Source organism: Apis cerana, linkage group LG1 (assembly GCF_029169275.1).
Source record: "Apis cerana isolate GH-2021 linkage group LG1, AcerK_1.0, whole genome shotgun sequence".
Classification (NCBI taxonomy): Eukaryota; Metazoa; Arthropoda; class Insecta; order Hymenoptera; family Apidae; genus Apis; species Apis cerana.
This window is the reverse complement of record NC_083852.1, coordinates 2,069,006-2,088,346: the sequence shown is the minus strand read 5'-3', so window position 1 is coordinate 2,088,346 and position 19,341 is coordinate 2,069,006. Positions and strand designations below refer to the sequence as shown.

Sequence of the window (19,341 nt, the reverse complement as noted above, 5' to 3'; positions counted from 1 at the left end):
TATAATTTATTTTTACTGTATTATTATTAAATTAAGTATTATTTTATTTTTTTTATATATCTTTTATTATGTATAAATAAATGAATAGATTCATTATACGTTACATAAATTACATATTAATTTAAATTTAATTTCTTTAACATTAATAATTAATAATTGCAAATTTATTGAAAATCCATCCAAAATTTTTATTGATATATAAATTGTTTTATTTCATATTTTATTTTTATTATTAACATATACTTATATTTTTTATTGTGAGACATATTTATATATTATTGAAAGTAATACGCGATAAATATTCGATATTTTCATATATAATATTTAATACTAAATATTATATATAAAAATTATGAATTTAATTTTATTTAGATATAAACAACATTAACCAATCATACAAATTTATTTTAAGAATTATATTGGAAAATAAAAAAGTAATTATAATCAGTATAATTATTGAACTGGTAGTACCTTGATATTGAATGTTAATATTTATTACAATTTCAAAGATCGATATGGTTTTCTTATCTCGTATTGATAATCAGTCATTTCTGTGTATAACAATTGAAGAATGTTAGAATGTAAGTCATTCTTTGAATCAATGAAAATCAGTAATACTGATAGTGACGCGTTATTGAAGTTATAAAAATATTTTTGATTCATAACCATATAAATTATTTTTTTTTTATAATTAATTTATATTTATATTTATTGTTGCTGCGAACAATGAAGCAAGGAATTTTTTTTTTTAATATATTACATTAATATTTGACTGCACAAAAAAAGGTACATAAATAAAATAATATTTTAATACATTTTAATTATTAATAATTTTAATATATTTAATTTAAATATATTAAGTAAACAATAAATATTCTCAAGATTAGACATTAATGTTATTGCATATTTATAAAAATTTATATAATATATATAATTGTGTATTAAAAATTAAAATTGCAATTATTTAAATTATATACTTTTTCTTATAATAATAATATATAATAAATATAATAAACTCATAAAATAAACTTATAAAAATTAAAAATTCAATCTCATGTGAAAAAATAGATTATAATATTGCTAAGATTTATAAAATTAAAAATATTAAATTAAATGAAAACAAAGTATACACAAAAGTATGCAATAATATTTTATCACATGAAAATATATTTATTATTTATTTATTAGAAAATTATATTTTATTCAAAATTGTATAGATCTTTATTTCGTTGTTTTATAAACTTAAATTATTAATAATAAGATATATAAGTAAGATATCTACTAAGATATATAAATTTTGTAATTAAAATATAAAAATACAAATTAACAAGATTATATAAATTTTAATTTTTTGTTATTTTTATTAAATATATTTAAACTTTTATAATAAAATATTTATAAATATTATGATTATATGAAATTTATATTTTTTTATTAAATTTATATATAATAATGATAATAATAATTTGTAAAAATTTAATATAATAATACTTATATAATATATGTTATTTTATATTTTGGAATTTTATTTAATTAATCTTCTTTATTCCTATTCCAATATCTAATATATGTTTTAATATATCTAATATAGATAAATGTATGAATCACTATCTTATTTTATCTTTCTAATTCATTGAATATTTGATACCATCTCTTTTAAGATTAGGTTCAAATCAATTCTGAATTATAAGATATTATTATAATTTTTATTTAAATAAAATAATAATTTCATTTTTAATATTTATTTATTATAAATATAATTATTAATAATCATTAATTAATTTTTTATTTGCTATATATGAAATAGTTATATATTTGAAAAAATATTCTTATTTTTTACCAAAAAATAACTATTAAGTTAACAATTATTAATATTTTATAAAATATTAATAAAAGTATATATATATATATATATATATATATATATATATATATATATATATATATATATATTAAGTAATAATAGTATGTATAATAGTAATAATTACTAATATATTATAAATTATGATTATATGCATTTATATGGTATTATATATTTATAAAATATTTTTCAAATGTCAATTCTGAAAACCAAAACAAACATAAAAATATATAAAAAATATTAATTAAGATTTATTTATTAAGTTATAAATAAAAATTTTAGACAAACAAAAAAAAATAGAAGGAAACTGATACATTTTCATTATATCATTGCACTCTGCTTCTGTTTTGTTTTATCTTATAGATCTAAATTGTTTATAATTCAATAAATAAATTTCAATCGATAGTTTTATATATCAATCTTTATGTTTATTTTATTTTTTAAAATCAAAAAAAAATGTAAAGATGCTCCATGAAAATATTACATTCTATGTATTTAGAAATATGTACATATTATATATTTATAATTGCTAATTTTCTATTTTTCAGGAATAATGTTGAACAGTGTAATAAAACATATTTTGCATTGTTCCCTATTATTTATTGTTATAATTGTATTTGAATTAATCACTGGAGGACTTAGGTGGAATAATAATAAGAAAGAAATATTTGATCCATGGGTTCAATATGGATTTCTTGGTGCACTTATATTATACTTGTTACGGACTCTTACATTTCTTTCTTTTCCACAAGCCTTATTTAATTTTGTTGGATTAATAATATACAATGCATTCCCAGATAAAATTGTGTTAAAAGGTTCACCATTACTTGCACCATTTGTTTGTATTAGAATAGTAACACGTGGAGATTATCCACAATTAGTAAAAGCAAATGTGAAAAGAAATTTAGATAAGTGTATAGAAATTGGTTTGGAAAATTTTCAAATTGAAGTAGTTAGTGATAAGCCAATTGGATTAACTCCTCATAGAAGAATTAGAGAAGTTATAGTACCACCGAATTACCGTACAAGTAGTGGTGCTTTATTTAAAGCTCGTGCTTTACAATATTGTTTAGAACATTCAGTAAATGAATTAGCAGATAATGATTGGATTGTACATCTTGATGAAGAAACTTTACTTACTGAAAATTCCATTCGTGGAATATTAAATTTTGTATTGGATGGGAAGCATCAATTTGGACAAGGATTAATAACATATGCAAATGAAGATGTTGTTAATTGGATTACTACTTTAGCAGATAGTTTTAGAGTAGCAGATGATATGGGAAAATTACGTTTACAATTTACAATGTTTCATAAACCTTTCTTTAGTATGAAAGGTTCTTATGTTGTCAGTCAAGTAATTGTTATATATTTGAATTATATATATGATTTATATTCTTAGTAATAATCATATTATATAATATCATAGAAATAATTTCATTGTTACAGATGGGTGCAGAAAAACAAGTTTCTTTTAACAATGGATTAGATGGATCTATTGCAGAAGATTGTTTTTTTGCAATGAAAGCATTTACCCAAGGGTATTCATTTAATTTTGTAGATGGTGAAATGTGGGAAAAATCACCATTTACATTATGGGACTTCATACAACAAAGAAAAAGATGGATACAAGGTATATTACTTGTTGTACATTCCAAAGCTATTCCCTTAAATAAAAAGTTGCTCCTAGGTATATCTTGTTACTCATGGGTAACAATGCCTCTTTCTACTTCAAATATTATATTAGCTGGAATTTATCCTATTACTTGCCCTCCACTTATGGATTTTTTATGTGCTTTTGCTGGTGCAGTAAATATTTATATGTATATTTTTGGTGTAGTTAAATCTTTTTCATTATCTCGATTTGGTATTGCTCGATTTATACTATGTATATGTGGAGCATTATCAACAATTCCTTTTAATTTAATCATTGAAAATGTTGCGGTTATATGGGGATTGTTTGGAAAGAAATATAAATTTTATGTTGTTAATAAGGAGTACAAACATGATGTAAATAAGGAACCAATTACAGTATAAAAAAGTATTAAAATCTCCAATATATTTAAAAGAATATTCATATGCACTTTTTGTACCTGTAAGTTGAAACAAATTCATATGTCATTATCATAAAATATTTTAATTATAATGTATATTATTTAACATATACATTACATTATTTAAATTAACTAGTAATGATTAGAATATTCAAAAAAGAGAATATATGTGTATGTATGTATATGTATATATACATATATATATATAAGTATTCACAGTATTCAGATTACTTTTTAATTTATTTATTTAAAAAAATTAATTTAGAAATTTAATAATAATAAATAAAAAATCATTAAAAAAATTAAAAAGTTTCTTGTTTCAATGATAAAAATTAAAAAATTAAAAATTGATTAAAAAATGATTTTATTGCGATGTCATAAATCATATAAAATTTGCAATTTGATATTTTTATCTATTATTAATATATATAGTAGTACTATATAAGATGTTACAAACTGTGTTCATTTAAAACCATTGTAAATATTAATTTGCTTTTTTATTAAATTATTATTTTGAATAAAATCATATTAGATAAATGATACATTGCAAATGATATATACAACCAATTATAATTCTTTAATTAGATATGGCTAAGTTTAATATCAATTATCCAAATAAAAAAAAAAAATTCTGCTTCAAAAAAAATTTAACTATGTTTATTGTCCCAGGAATCTTTGTATTGTTCAAATTTTTATTATCAAATATATTTAATTATTCTATTTAATTAAAAAAAAAGCAAATTAATATCTGTAATAGTTTCAAAGAAACAGTTTATAATTTTATGTTTATCCAAAACTTATGAAAAAAAATTTTAAAGTAATTTTGTAAAAAAAAATTAAATAATTATTTTTGACATGCATTAATATTATTCTATAATCATTTACACATTTTAAATTAATATAATACAATACAATAAAAATATAATATTATAAATGGAAACAATATAATTATTTTTATGTAATAAATTATATACAGGTACGACAAAGTTTGTAAAATAAATATAAAGTTAAAGATTTCTACAAATTAACATAATTTTGTAAATAATTCTTTTTATAAAAATCTATTTATTTTATCTGTAATCTTTCAAATATAATAAATAATTTTAGAAATTTAATAATTATAAAATCATATATTCATCATATAAATTGATTATAATATATAAAATTCTGCAGAACCAATAATTGTAAGTAGTGATTTTTCATGTTAAATTTATTTTTTTTCATTTATCAATTTAATTCTCATAAAAATTTCAAATGAATTTTAAAAATTTATTGAAAATTTTTTTATATATATTTTTTATATATATTAAATATGTTAAATATATTTTATATGTATTTTATACATACATATATATATATTTATTTATTTATTAATTAAAATTTAATATGCTATTAATTCTAAATCAATTCTAAAGATCAAATAAAAGTAATAATATAAGTATCAACAATACAAATATCAGTTAAAGCTTATTTATTAAATTATAAGCAATTTAGTTCACATTAGATAAAATAAGATGACAACAGAATATGAGAGCATAAAAAAGATAGAGTAATTTCACTCTATTTCTATCTCGTTTTGTTTAACACAAACTTTAAATTGTTTACAATTTAATAAATAAATCTTGATTGATATTTTTGTCTATCAATTTTTATCAAAATTAATTTTTAAAAATCACAAATATATTAATATTCTAATTAGAGAGAATTCCATTTTTTAATTAGAATACATTATAAATATTATAAAATATTAAATATTATTGAAAAAACTTTTTAATCTATGTTGAGAAATTTTTATTAATTTATAATTAGGATTTTGAAATTATTAAAATCTTTTAAATTGATTAGAAATTTACTTTTGTTGAATATAAGATCTTTTATCTTGTATTTAAAAAGTCTATTTTATTTTTGGTTTTTTTTACTATAATAATGATAGTGTATCAATGATATTTCTGAATTAACATTGAAATAAGGAACATTTTATATATATTTTATGTATTTTAAATTATTTAATTAATATATTAAATAAATATAATTATAATTATTTAATTATATTAAATCAAATTTAATTTGTCTAGTCAAAAAAATATATAACAATGTTATTTATTATTATAAAAATAAAAAATTTATAAATATTTATAAATTTATATATTTATAATTATTTTTATAATTATATATTCATATTTATATATTAATCAATTATTCTATAAGTAATGCAAGTATTCAAAAAGTTTAATAATAAAATAAAAAACTTATTAATTTCTTTGTTATAATGGTGTTAATTAATAAATTAAAGTGGCAGAAATAATTAAGTTATGAATTTACAAAAAAAACATATTAGTTTGTTTAAAATATTAAACTATATTATGTTGAACTAAGTTTTTAATTAATAAAATTTTGACAAATAATTGTATTCATTTGTAACATATACAATGCTAAATCTCTGAATGGATAGATAATTATAATTTTTAGTAATTTAAAAAAATCAAAAAAAGAATTGAAAAATTAATAGATAAATAAAAAAATTATTAAAAATAAATCGTAAAAAATCATATTACTTATATAATATTCTAATACATTTTTATTATTAGCATGATCAATTTTATCTACATAATATTTTATTAAGAATAAAAATACATAATTATATGTATAATATTATTTTATTTATATTATATTTAATCTACGATGAAAATTTATATTTAACTATATTTGATAAATGGAATAAAAATGTTTATAAATATATATCATTTTTTTCATAATGTATTATTATTTTTTTAAGAAATATAAGATTTTTTAAAGAAAATGTGTTTATTAAATATATTTTTATAAATACCTTTCACATATAATTACTTATACATATTTACAATGTCTGTAATTTGAAATTTATAATATCTTGAAAAATAAAATATATCTCCAAAATATAATTGTCTTTATTTAGAATAATTCTTATATAATTTTAATTTTAAATATGTACAGAATAAAATAAAAATTATTTTAAAAGTTATTTTCTGCGAAATTACTTTAGATTTCAATATTCTTTTTGTTTAAATATTTTTTATGAATCAATAATTCAATGAATTTTTAGCAGGTTTTATTTTCAGACTTAAAAAATTGCCTTCATTTTTTTTAAATTGAATGATATATTAATTTTTCGTTGTTTAGATAGCTAATATAGTTTAAAATATTTTTTTCTATTCAGAAATATATTGTAATAAAATTCTTATTCTATAAGAGAGAATATAAAAAAAAAAATTTATTAGTTAGATATTTCGGTGTATATAATGCAATTATATGTTATATCTTATATATATCAATAGTATACATATAAATACTTTATTCTATAGTTTATAGTATTGTACACATGTAACGTGTAGATATTTAACCTTAATCTTTCATGAAATTTTTAAGATTTATTTTGTTATTTTTTTATGCACATGAGAACTAATTTATAAAAATTTTTATAATTTTATGAAAAAAATAAATATTATTCAAATTTAATTTTTAATTAGTTAATAATATTTTATAATAATTATAATTGATTATAAATGTAAGTAATAGAAAAACTTGAATAAATATTAAGATATAATGAAATATAAAAATTAATATAAATGAAATTTAAAAAATATTAATTATTATAATTGATACATGTATATTTATAAATATATATATAAATATACTTATTTCAGACAAAATGGCAAAATCTCATGTAATAAATAAAGCTCCTAGAAAGGAGGGATTTAAGCGTTCTGGACACAGTATGAATCCTGAACGATCTATAGAAGGACTAAAGGGTGTAGCAAAAGTACGAACAAAAGCAACAATTAAAAGATTGCAAATGTATCGTAATCAAAAACCAAAGCGTGATCGTAAAGGACATATCATTAGTCCAGCACCATTTCAAGGTTGGCAACCATCTGGTACTATGTCTCGTGTAGAACCTTCACAAAAATGGTTTGGTAATTCAAGAGTTATTTCTCAAAATGCTTTACAAAAGTTTCAAAATGAATTAGGAAAAGCAATGAAAGATCCTTACAATATTATTATGAAACCTACACAATTACCAATAACATTACTTCAACAAAAAGCTATAAATGCAAGAGTACATTTATTAGATACAGAAAGTTTTGAAAGTGTTTTTGGTCCAAAAAAAATACGAAAGAAACCAAATTTGATAATATCATCATATGATGAATTACAAAAATTGGCAAAAGAAAAGGAAGAAACATACAATATGGAAAAGGATTCTAAAGATATTGATCTTATACGTACAGATGATGGTATTAGAGAAGCTCAAAGAGATTGGATTATGTCTGCAGGACAAAGTAAAAGAATTTGGAATGAATTATATAAAGTTATAGATTCATCTGATGTTATTTTACAAGTATTAGATGCCAGAGATCCTTTAGGAACTAGATCACCTCAAATAGAAAAATATCTCAAAACAGAAAAGCCTCATAAACATTTAATGTTTATTTTAAATAAAGTAGATCTTGTTCCAACATGGGTAACACAAAGATGGGTTGCAATTTTAAGTACAGAATATCCAACAATTGCATTTCATGCTTCTATAACACATCCATTTGGTAAAGGTTCCTTGATAAATTTGCTGCGTCAATTTGCAAAACTTCATATTGATAAAAAACAAATCAGTGTAGGTTTTATAGGATATCCCAATACAGGCAAAAGCTCAATTATAAATACATTAAGATCAAAAAAAGTATGTAAGGTTGCACCAATAGCAGGAGAAACAAAGGTATGGCAATATATTACTTTGATGCGACGTATTTACTTAATAGATTGTCCAGGTGTAGTTTATCCATCAGCAGAAACAGATACAGAAAAAGTTTTAAAAGGTGTAGTAAGAGTAGAACTTGTTCAAAATCCTGAAGATTATGTTTCCGAAGTATTATCACGAGTAAAAGAAGATTATATTCGTAAGACTTATAAAATTATGGAATGGGATAATCATATTGATTTTTTAGAAAAATTGGCACGTAAAAGTGGGAAATTATTAAAAAAAGGAGAACCTGATATCACTATTATTTCACGAATGATTTTAAATGATTGGCAACGTGGTAAATTGCCATTTTATGTTCCACCTCCTGGTTTTGAAGAGCCATTGATAAACATAATGACTGACGAATTTGCAATTGAAAATAATATTAAAAAAGATAATAATATTAATATAGATAAAATTGAGAATACATCAATTGAGAATAAAAATCCATCAAAAGAAATTCTTCAATTATCTGTAGTACAAGATTTTCGAAAAATTAAAGTTGGTTTACCATATTCGGATGATGATATAAAAAATGATTTATATCTTGAATCTAATTCTTCTGACAAAAAAAATAATGATATGGAAGAAATTGGATCAGTTTTGTCGGATTTAGATAATAAGAATGAAGAAACCCCATTTGAAGAAACAATAAAAGATAAAGAAATTGCTCAAAATTTAGAAAATAAAAATAAAATAAATAAAGAATATTCTGATGATGATATTGTTTTGTCATTAGAAAAAGATACTTTATTACAAAGTATATATGATGAAGTGGAAAAAGAATATGATTCTAGTGATAGTGAAATGTTGAACACAAATACTATATCAAGTAGTGGTATGTTTAAAATTTCTTCCATATCTTCTAAAATGGAATCATTAATGGAAAAAGAAAAAAAATTAACAAGTAAACAAAGACGAGCCATAGAAAGAGCCAATAAGAGAAAAAAAATTGGAAGTAATTTTTATGAAATTACTAATGTAAAAAATAGAAATAGAAATAGAAAAATTCCTAAAATTAAAAAAAAATAATTTGTAAGGAAAAGATCAAAATAACTATATTTACTATATTTGTTAAATTATAACTATATTTTGTTAAATTATTGAGTTATTTGAAGTTATTGATATCATATAAACTACAATATTAAATTTCTTTCTTATTTATATTATATTCTTTAAAAATATATTAAATAAATTGATCTATGAATAGCAAAATAAACAATATGGAGAATTTAAACAAATTTAACAAATTATGTTTTTAATATATTAAAATTCTATATATTTTAGAAAATCCATAAATAAATGAAGTATATATTTAAAATTTATATAAATAATTTTTTGATACTTATAAATCATTATATTATATAAATTTATTTTTTCAATCATAATAGAATACAAATTGATATATTATGTAAAATATATTTACAAATAAAATAAATCTTTTGAATAAATTTGCATAAATTTTGCTGAATAAATATAGATAAGGAAAGTAAATAGTGAGGAAAAGACAAAAATGATTAATGCTATCTCTAGAATGCCACAAATGAAATAAATATAAATAAAAAATAATAAATAAAAGAATACAGATAAAGTAAAAATTGATATCATCGCTATCTCTTTAACGTTTTTAGAATTTATCTTAAAAAGATGTTTGGCATTCAAAAAATGCTACTAATAATTGATTTTTATTCTATCTTTTAGCTTTCTTTTTTTTTAGCCTTCTATTATTTGCTTTTCTTGTCTATATTTATTTCATCTGTGACATTCTAAAGATAGCATTTATATATATATATAATTTTTAATTTATTTCTATCGTTATCTCACTATTTATTATTTTTGTCTATACTTTTGTCTTTTTCTTATAATCTCAAACAAGATATATATATATATATATATATTGTAGTTCTTTAGTGGTAATATAGAGGTCTATTGTGTTTGACATTCGTTTCACATTGTATATAAAATTTTTGCATGCATATTTTGTAATTTGTATATTAGATATCATATAAAATGTGCATATAATAAGTTTTTATATGATATATTTACATATATACGTACATATTTTAGTAAGCAAATAAGTATTTTAAAAACTGTATAAAGAAATAATTCAAACATAACCACTAAATGCAATGAATGATAATAAATATATTTAATTATAATAAATATACTTGAATTATAAAAATTTAATATACTTTTAAGAAAATAGAATTATAAATATTTTCAAAATTTCAATATATATATTTAAAATGCGTAGTCGTAGTAATTCTGGTGTTCGTTTGGATTATTATCAACGAATTGTACACAAAATTATTATGAAACATCAGAATGCAGTTACAGGACTTTTTCCTGCTAGTCCTGAAAATAATCATGCATGGGTTCGTGATAACGTATACTGTATTCTCGCTGTTTGGGGTCTTTCAATGGCATATAAAAAGATTGCTGATGCAGATGAAGATAGAGCCAAAACATATGAACTTGAACAAAGTTGTGTAAAATTAATGAGAGGTTTATTAATGGCAATGATGCAACAAAAAGAAAAAGTTGAACAATTTAAATCCAGTCAAAATCCCTGTGATGCTTTACATGCTAAATATAGCTCTGTTAATGGACAAACTGTTGTGGGTGATACAGAATGGGGTCATCTTCAAATAGATGCTATATCTCTTTATTTATTAATTTTAGCCCAAATGACAGCATCTGGTTTACAAATTGTTTTCAATTTGGATGAGGTACATACATTATAACTAATATTCATTTTACATAAAATATTCTTTTATGTTATATTTTTAAATATATAAAATTTAATTTTAGGTTGCATTCATTCAAAATTTAGTATTTTATATAGAATCAGCTTATTGTACTCCTGATTATGGAATTTGGGAAAGAGGAGATAAAACAAATCATGGTTTGCCAGAATTAAATGCTAGTAGTATTGGAATGGCAAAAGCTGCAATGGAAGCAATGAATGAATTGGATTTATTTGGTGCAAGAGGTGGACCTACCTCAGTAATTCATGTATTAGCAGATGAAGCACAAAAATGTCAAGCTGTTTTACAATCTATGTTACCACGTGAATCAAATTCAAAGGAATTAGATAGTGGATTATTATCTGTTATAAGTTTTCCAGCATTTGCTGTAGATGAACCTAATTTAATTCAATTAACAAGAGATGCAATTACTAAAAAATTACAAGGCCATTATGGATGTAAAAGATTTTTGAGAGATGGATATAAAACGCCAAAAGAAGATCCTAATAGGTAAAATAAAATTTTTAAATTTTATTTTTGTATATATTTTTAATATTTACTAATCAATTTACTAATCAATTTTTATTAATTATATTTTTATTAATTCATATTAGACTTTATTATGAACCATGGGAATTACGTATATTTGAAAATATAGAATGTGAATGGCCTTTGTTTTTTTGTTATTTAATTGTGGACTACTGTTTCCAAGGCAATAAAGATGCAGTAACAGAATATACAAAACAATTAGAACAAATAATGATTAAAGCAGAAGATGGAATAAAATTAGTACCTGAATTATATTCTGTGGAGACTGCAAATGTATCAGCTGAATATGCTGAACCAGGTAGTCAGAAACGTATTGCATTAGGTAGATGTCCATTTATGTGGGCTCAATCTCTTTACATATTAGGAAAATTATTACAAGAAGTAAGTATATAAATATAGGAAAAATAAAAGTAGAAATTTATTTAATTATTTTTTTTAAATCGTATTTCTAATTAATAGGGATTTCTTGCTGTGGGAGAATTGGATCCATTAAACAGACGTTTATGTAGTGAAAAGAAACCAGATGTTGTAGTACAAGTTGTTATTTTAGCAGAAGATGCTGAAATTAGAGAAAAAATAGCTCAACACGATATTCATGTACAAACAATTGCAGAAGTTGCACCAATTGAAGTGCAGCCAGCAAAAGTTCTTAGTCATTTATATACATATCTAGGTATTTTTAAAATAAATTTATCAATGTCATAAATTTATCATTTATTTTGTAAATTTCAATTGTTTTTGTATTTATTTATAACGTTTTTTTTTAGGTCGAAATAAAAAGTTAGGATTATCTGGGCGTAAATCAAGAGATGTAGGAATTTTGAGTACCAGTAAATTATATTCCTTGAATGATAAAATATTTGCATTCACTCCACAGGTAGGTATTTTGATATTTATCGAACTGTCATCTCTCTGTACTTTTATTTCTTTTCTTATGTTGCCTCTTGTTCTTGCATCAAACATTAGTTGACAGACATGACCCGCTTCTACATCGCATCGGACTATGAGCTCATGATTGACATATTCAAAGGCGAAATTAATTTCTTGAAGTCTAGCTGGCAGAACATGTTAGGCCGGCCTCTTGTGGTCATGCCCCTCAAGAACATTCATCTAGGTACAGTAATTTAATATTTAAAAACTATAATTTTCATCTGTGTTACTTTTTCTTGTCTATTACTTAAAAAATTGTAGTGATAAAATTTCATGATTATAAAATTTCAAAGTAACAGAGATAAAATGTATAGTTTTTAAATAAAGAAATTTCCTTTTGCAGTTTTAAAGTTTCCTTACTGAAATTATGCAAATACATTATCCAAAGAACATCTAACATGTCTGCCTGCATGCGTGCATTTGTTTTTGTTATCAGTTTTGCTTTAATGGCTATGGAAGGTCTTAATGCAATTTGATTAGCTATTATTAATGTTTTGCTAATTATTAATTTTTATCGTATAATAAATTAAGTGTTATTGTCTTCATCATGAGCAAAATCAATTAATGTTGAATATTTTAACGAAAATAAAATAGTTTAAAAAAAACAAAGAGGAATTGAGGAAAGGCCGTTTTCTCTTCAATATAAAATCTAACATTCTAAGAAGACAGCTTATGTGTGCGGTGGTGTGCGCGTTTGTTGCATGTCTTAGAACTTTGACGCGGAGGAGTACTACACGACAAATGATGCAGCCCTCCTTGCCAACACTTTTACAACCAACTTGGCCTTCCTCACCATCAACTGGAAGCAAATGCTCGGCAGGCCAACTATAACACTTGTTGCTACTCATAATCATCTAGGTATGCCACAGGCAGCTTTAGATCATCATTCAGGATAAAAATTTATTTAAAATATGTACTAAAAATAGGATAGAACTTTTTTAAAAATAATATGTTAGAAACAATATACAAAATTTGCACATTGCTTCTTTTATTTTTGACAATAAAATCAATATTATATATTATATATTTTTTATATTATATATAATACATGATTGTTATTTCAGATCAAGGAAAGATACCATTAGCAATGATAACTACTATGAAAAAATTAAAAAGTGGTTATATTAATGGTACTCGAGTTTCACTAGGAAACTTAAATGATTTTTTGAGTACATCTTGCATTACAAATCTAAGCTTCTTAGGAAGTTCTGAAGATGGTAGACCCGATAAATTAAATCCTCAGGTAAATAATATTTTTATTAGAAATTAATGTAATTTGATATTTTTTTAAATTATACACATTTTAGGTTCAACAATATTTAGAAGAACATTTGATGCGTGCATTCCCACATCGTACAGGTCTCCTTAATAGACCTATAATTAGAAGTGGAAAAAATTTAAGACGCAAAATGTCGGTAAAAGGAGCTATAAAAAAAACAAGATCAATTGCTATAGAACGTAAGTAATATTTATTTTCTATATTATTATTACAAATTACTTAATTTTTTTAACATTCTTATTGCATGCTACTTAAAGTGGATCCTTAAATATTTATACAATATGATCCTATATTATGGTTCCTACCATCCTACAAGAATGTAAGTGTACTAACTCTTAATTTCCAAATTATAATAATAAAAGAGAAAATATAAGAACAAAAAATTTAACATCTTTAAAAAAATAAAAAATTTTTTTTTAAATACATTATTACAGATTGAATTCAATGTAATAACATTAAATAATTCGATAAAATAATTTTTGAAAAAAAAAAGTAATTATATAATTTGTAGCTGAAATTCTTGGGATGGCAGGAGAAGATAGAAGACCTTCTGCTGTTTTAAATACAAACCCATTTATTGAAGTGACAGATACAACATTAACTTCTAATCCTATGCAATCAACTTCAATGGATCGAATACCTTCTCCTACAAATGAATTATTATCATGGACAAATTCTCCTAAGTTACATAGACATAGAGGTATAAATGAAACTCAATATGCAGATACAGAAGTTGAAGAATTGTTAACTATGCTTCGAGAAACAGAAAGTTTAGAAGAACAAGGAGACATTTTACAATATCTTGTAAGTATAATTTAATATAAGAAAAAAAATATTTTATTATATATAATAGTAGATTATTAAAATTGCATAGAAATAATTAAGAATATAGAGAATTATTTATTTAAAATCTGTATTTTAAAAATTTTTTACGAGATGTATTAAAAAAATAATGATTAATAATAAAACAATATATCTTTTTTATATAACATATGATTAATTCTTTATATAATTATTCTTAATTCAATAATGAAAAATTATTTTAATAATGATTGAATATATAATATTTTAATTTTTTAATGTCTATATAATTTTTTTAAAAATAAATGATTAAAAAAAATATAACAATAATAGTGTAATTAAAAAATTTTACTTCCAATTTTTTTATATTTTCTAAATGAAATAGCTTTATTTTAATTAACATTTAAACAGAACATTTTAACAGAAATTATTTACAAAACTTTAAATATAAGCATAACATATATAAAAAAATTATGTAAGTATTTGTTAAAAAATTAAAGATATTTTTAACTTTATTTAATAATAATTTTCAATTTAAACATTTAGGTTGATTCTCAAGGTCTATATTTCAATACTGGCATGGTAGAAGAAGGTCATCCAGTTTTGATAAAAGATTTACTAAAAGATTTGTATGAAAAAGCATGTCAACAAAAAATGTGGGGTATTGTACGTCATACAGCTGGTATGTTAGGAAAACGAGTCGAAGATTTAGCCAAAGCAGTTACTGATTTATTAGTTCGTCAGAAACAAGTTACGGTTGGAATGCCACCAACTAACGAACATACTATTGTTGCTCCATTGCCAGAAAATGAATTGCGAACTTTAATTCATCAAGCATATGGAGATGATGAATCTACTGCTATGTTGACACAGGAATTACTTGTATATTTAGCGATGTTCATTAGAACTGAACCACAATTGTTTCATGAAATGCTTAGACTTAGAGTAGGTTTAATCATTCAAGTAATGGCTACTGAATTATCAAGAACTTTAATATGTACTGGAGAAGAAGCATCTGAACATTTGCTAAATTTATCGCCTTTTGAAATGAAAAATCTTTTACATCATATTATGAGTGGAAAAGAATTTGTTATTAGTAGTGGTATGTTTATCATGTTTTTATTATATTTAAGTTTTAATTATTATATTCTTAATTTACTTAATAAAATAAAATAAGAATATTATATATTTTCATTTTTAGTTGGTCGAGGAAATTTTTCTGTTATCAGTTGCAAATCTAGTAAAGTCAGTAAGGTAATAAAATTATTAATATGACGATTATTAGTTTTAATATTTTTTTAATTTTAATATTTTTTTACATATTTCAGAAATCACAAATTGGAGGTTTCTTAAGTCCTGATCAAACTGATGGTAACGAAGCAGAACCAGATCGACAAGGTCAATGGTTACGACGAAGAAGATTAGATGGTGCATTAAACAGAGTACCAAGAGATTTTTATCCTCGAGTGTGGCAAGTACTCGAACGAGTAAGTATACTTATATTTTAAATTATAATGAATAAAGTTTTTTTCAAAATTTGAAAAGCAAGATAATATATATAATCCTATTTGTTATTTATGTATATTTATAAATATATATATAAAGAATATTATTTAATGATTAATTAAATCAAGATATTTAACAATAGATATTTAACGTGTTTTCATATTAGATTATGAATACAATTAATTCAAATTTTTTTAAATTTTATGTAAATTGTTTTAAAATTTTGTTAAAATTTAAGACAATTTATATTTAAAATTTTTCATTAAAAATTTCAATTTTTATAGTGCCAAGGTTTAGCAATTGAAGGTAGAATTCTACCTCAAAATCTTACACAGGAAATGACACCAGGAGAATTAAAATTTGCATTAGCAGTAGAAACTGTATTAAATACTATACCACAACCAGAATATCGTCAACTAATAGTTGAAGCTTTAATGGTATTGACTTTAATAACTGAATATAATGTAGTAACTTCCCTAGGTGGACTTATTGCTGTTGAACAATTAGTTCATAAGGCTAATGCTATTTTTTTAGATGATCAGGTATAATTTTGATATTTAATATAATAGCTATGAAGTAAAGTATACTCATTGAATCTATTTTAAATAATTAGATGAAGATCGATGGTGATGCTACTTTATGTTGTGCCAAACCAAAAGAACAACGTGAAACAACTGCAATGGGAAATCTACTTTGCGGTGGAGCAGCATATGTTTGTCAACATTTTTATGATAGTGCTCCAAGTGGTAGTTTTGGAACAATGACATATATTACAAGAGCAATAGCTACATTATTAAATTGTTTACCAAAAGATAGTGATTTAGAATGTTCAATATCATAATTATTTATTTTTTAAAAATAAATAATAAATTTTTAGTTGATTATATCTACATCTATATCTTATAATTTATATTTATGTTAATTTGTTTGTGAAATATAAAAATTTAATTAAAAAAAAAAAATATTTAATTTCTATAATGAAATTATCAGCACTTTTAATGCATTAGATATAATGAATTAATTTTTACTAATTACTCTATAATTAAATTCTCTCATTTTATTTAATTATATTATACAATGTAATAAATAATTGTAATATATTATTCCGATTTTGGATTTGTAAAAGGATTCCAGTTTATTTTCCATGTTGAAGACCTGTGAAAATAACTTTCATTAATAAAATAAAATAAAAAACTCTATTATTTTTTTCCTTTTTTCATTAAATATAAAATAAAACATAATTTAAAACATAATTTAAACATACTCTTCTAAAGTTTTTTTTGCTTTTTCAACTTCTTTTTCTTTAAGTTTAGCAATTAATTCAGATCTAAATTGAACTTTTAAAGGTTGTACTTTCTTTACTTGTTCTTTCTGTTTTATCCATTTTTTACAAGCTTCCTTAAATGTTAAACCATACCATTCAATTTCTTCTCGTGTATACTGCAAATATACATGTATCATTTAATATATTAATTAAATATTATTAAAAATTAATTAAAATAATAATTTTAATTAATTAAATGTTAATTACTGGTGTTAAATATTCTTTATATTTAGTATAAATTTCCTCTCTTTTAACAATATCATTTGGATATAAAGTTTTGTCAGCCAATGACAAAAGTATTTGACGTTTTATTTTTAGTGCTAGTTCAGATTTTAAATCACAAGCAGGAGTCTGTAAACGATAAAATATAAAATATTTGAAATATATAAATATTCCTTATAAGTAAACAATATACCTTTAATAAATAATGATCAAAACCATAATGTTCATTAATTAAATCAATAGTTCTATTGGTGATAACAACACTCAAATATGTGTCTAATACTTCACTATAAACCACAGATTTCTTAAGTGTAGGAAACCAAAAATGAGGGTGTCTACGAGCATATTTATTTTTTTTTGTAAAACCTTGTATTACAGCTTCACCACCCCATATACCTTGATGAAATTCTTTAGGATATAATAATGGTAATGGTACATTTTGGACAGGATATCTAAAAATTAAAATTTATTTAATAATACTAAGTTTATAATAATAATAATAAAGATATTAAATATCATTAATATAAGAAAAAAATTATTATTGATATATAATATATTAATATTTTAATTCAATACTTAAGAAAATCAATTTTAATCAATATTAAAGAAAAGATTTAAGAAATTTATTATTATTATACTAATATATCATTAGTTATTTACACTTCTTCTGTTTCTTCATTTCTTACATATTTGCCCTCTTGTTTTATATAATGCACAGCAGTCGGTATTTGTATTTTCCATTCTCTCCAAAACTTTTTATATTCTTGTGGTAATTCTGCACCAATTCCTTTTGACCATCGAGTTGGTCTTGGTATATAATATAAACGCTAAAATTTTGAGTTTTATAATATTTTCATGTATGATTCATAAAAACTTATATATATAATTATTAGCATTATAAAATATTTTGGAATTATTGAAATAATTCTAAAATAATATTTTTTTTCTTACAAATATAATAAATAAATATGTATATGTATAACATATAAATATTATTATATTAGATATTTATTAGATATTAGATATTTATTTGAGGTTAATTTTAAACAGAAAATTATTAATTTTTTTAATACAATATTCAAAAATTACCTTAGCCAGTTCTTTCATTGACATATTTCACGATTTAATAAGTTTTTCAAAATAGAATAATTATTATATTTAATTTAAAAAAGTTATATTAAACATAGACGAAGAATAAATTATACATATGTGTATGTACATTGGCTGCAATTTGTAATTGTTACTTTCACGAAATAGTTACATTTATATTTTAAAGTGTGGTATAAAATAAGTT

The 19,341-nt window shown here is 21.4% G+C and overlaps 4 protein-coding genes across 8 annotated transcripts; 3 read left to right on the top strand and 1 right to left on the bottom strand.

Moving 5' to 3' along the window:
- Nucleotides 1-182: 182 nt before the first annotated feature.
- Nucleotides 183-3,932, top strand: LOC107992725 (beta-1,4-mannosyltransferase egh). Of its 2 annotated transcripts, none has more exons than XM_062084449.1 (3): nt 183-786; nt 2,410-3,218; nt 3,311-3,932. In XM_062084449.1, the coding sequence occupies exons 2-3, from the start codon at nt 2,415-2,417 to the stop codon at nt 3,896-3,898; spliced, it is 1,392 nt and encodes a 463-aa protein (XP_061940433.1). In that variant the 5' UTR covers nt 183-786; nt 2,410-2,414; the 3' UTR covers nt 3,899-3,932. The 2 variants fall into 2 exon arrangements, with proteins under 2 accessions (XP_061940433.1, XP_016904258.1); XM_017048769.2 differs by having other exon boundaries at nt 265-581.
- Nucleotides 3,933-4,152: 220 nt separating this feature from the next.
- On the top strand, nt 4,153-10,140 carry LOC107992721 (uncharacterized). The gene is made up of 2 exons (XM_017048763.3): nt 4,153-7,459; nt 7,599-10,140. The coding sequence occupies exon 2, from the start codon at nt 7,604-7,606 to the stop codon at nt 9,719-9,721; it is 2,118 nt and encodes a 705-aa protein (XP_016904252.1). The 5' UTR covers nt 4,153-7,459; nt 7,599-7,603; the 3' UTR covers nt 9,722-10,140.
- Nucleotides 10,141-10,570: 430 nt separating this feature from the next.
- On the top strand, nt 10,571-17,700 carry LOC107992768 (probable phosphorylase b kinase regulatory subunit alpha). Of its 4 annotated transcripts, none has more exons than XM_017048827.2 (14): nt 10,571-11,418; nt 11,501-11,946; nt 12,051-12,366; nt 12,445-12,658; nt 12,753-12,862; nt 13,626-13,773; nt 13,980-14,158; nt 14,223-14,373; nt 14,778-14,998; nt 15,542-16,097; nt 16,197-16,249; nt 16,324-16,482; nt 16,786-17,043; nt 17,115-17,700. In XM_017048827.2, the coding sequence occupies exons 1-14, from the start codon at nt 10,936-10,938 to the stop codon at nt 17,340-17,342; spliced, it is 3,522 nt and encodes a 1,173-aa protein (XP_016904316.1). In that variant the 5' UTR covers nt 10,571-10,935; the 3' UTR covers nt 17,343-17,700. The 4 variants fall into 4 exon arrangements, with proteins under 4 accessions (XP_016904316.1, XP_016904314.1, XP_016904315.1 ...); XM_017048825.2 differs by having other exon boundaries at nt 14,706-14,998; XM_017048826.2 differs by lacking the exon at nt 13,626-13,773 and adding an exon at nt 12,952-13,099.
- Nucleotides 17,539-19,278, bottom strand: LOC107992772 (large ribosomal subunit protein bL28m). Its single transcript, XM_017048832.3, has 6 exons — nt 19,137-19,278; nt 18,708-18,874; nt 18,241-18,499; nt 18,033-18,176; nt 17,766-17,941; nt 17,539-17,656 (listed from the first exon to the last, which is right to left on the bottom strand). Exons 1-6 carry the CDS (start codon nt 19,158-19,160, stop codon nt 17,602-17,604), a joined length of 825 nt encoding a protein of 274 aa, XP_016904321.1. The 5' UTR covers nt 19,161-19,278; the 3' UTR covers nt 17,539-17,601.
- Nucleotides 19,279-19,341: the final 63 nt, after the last annotated feature.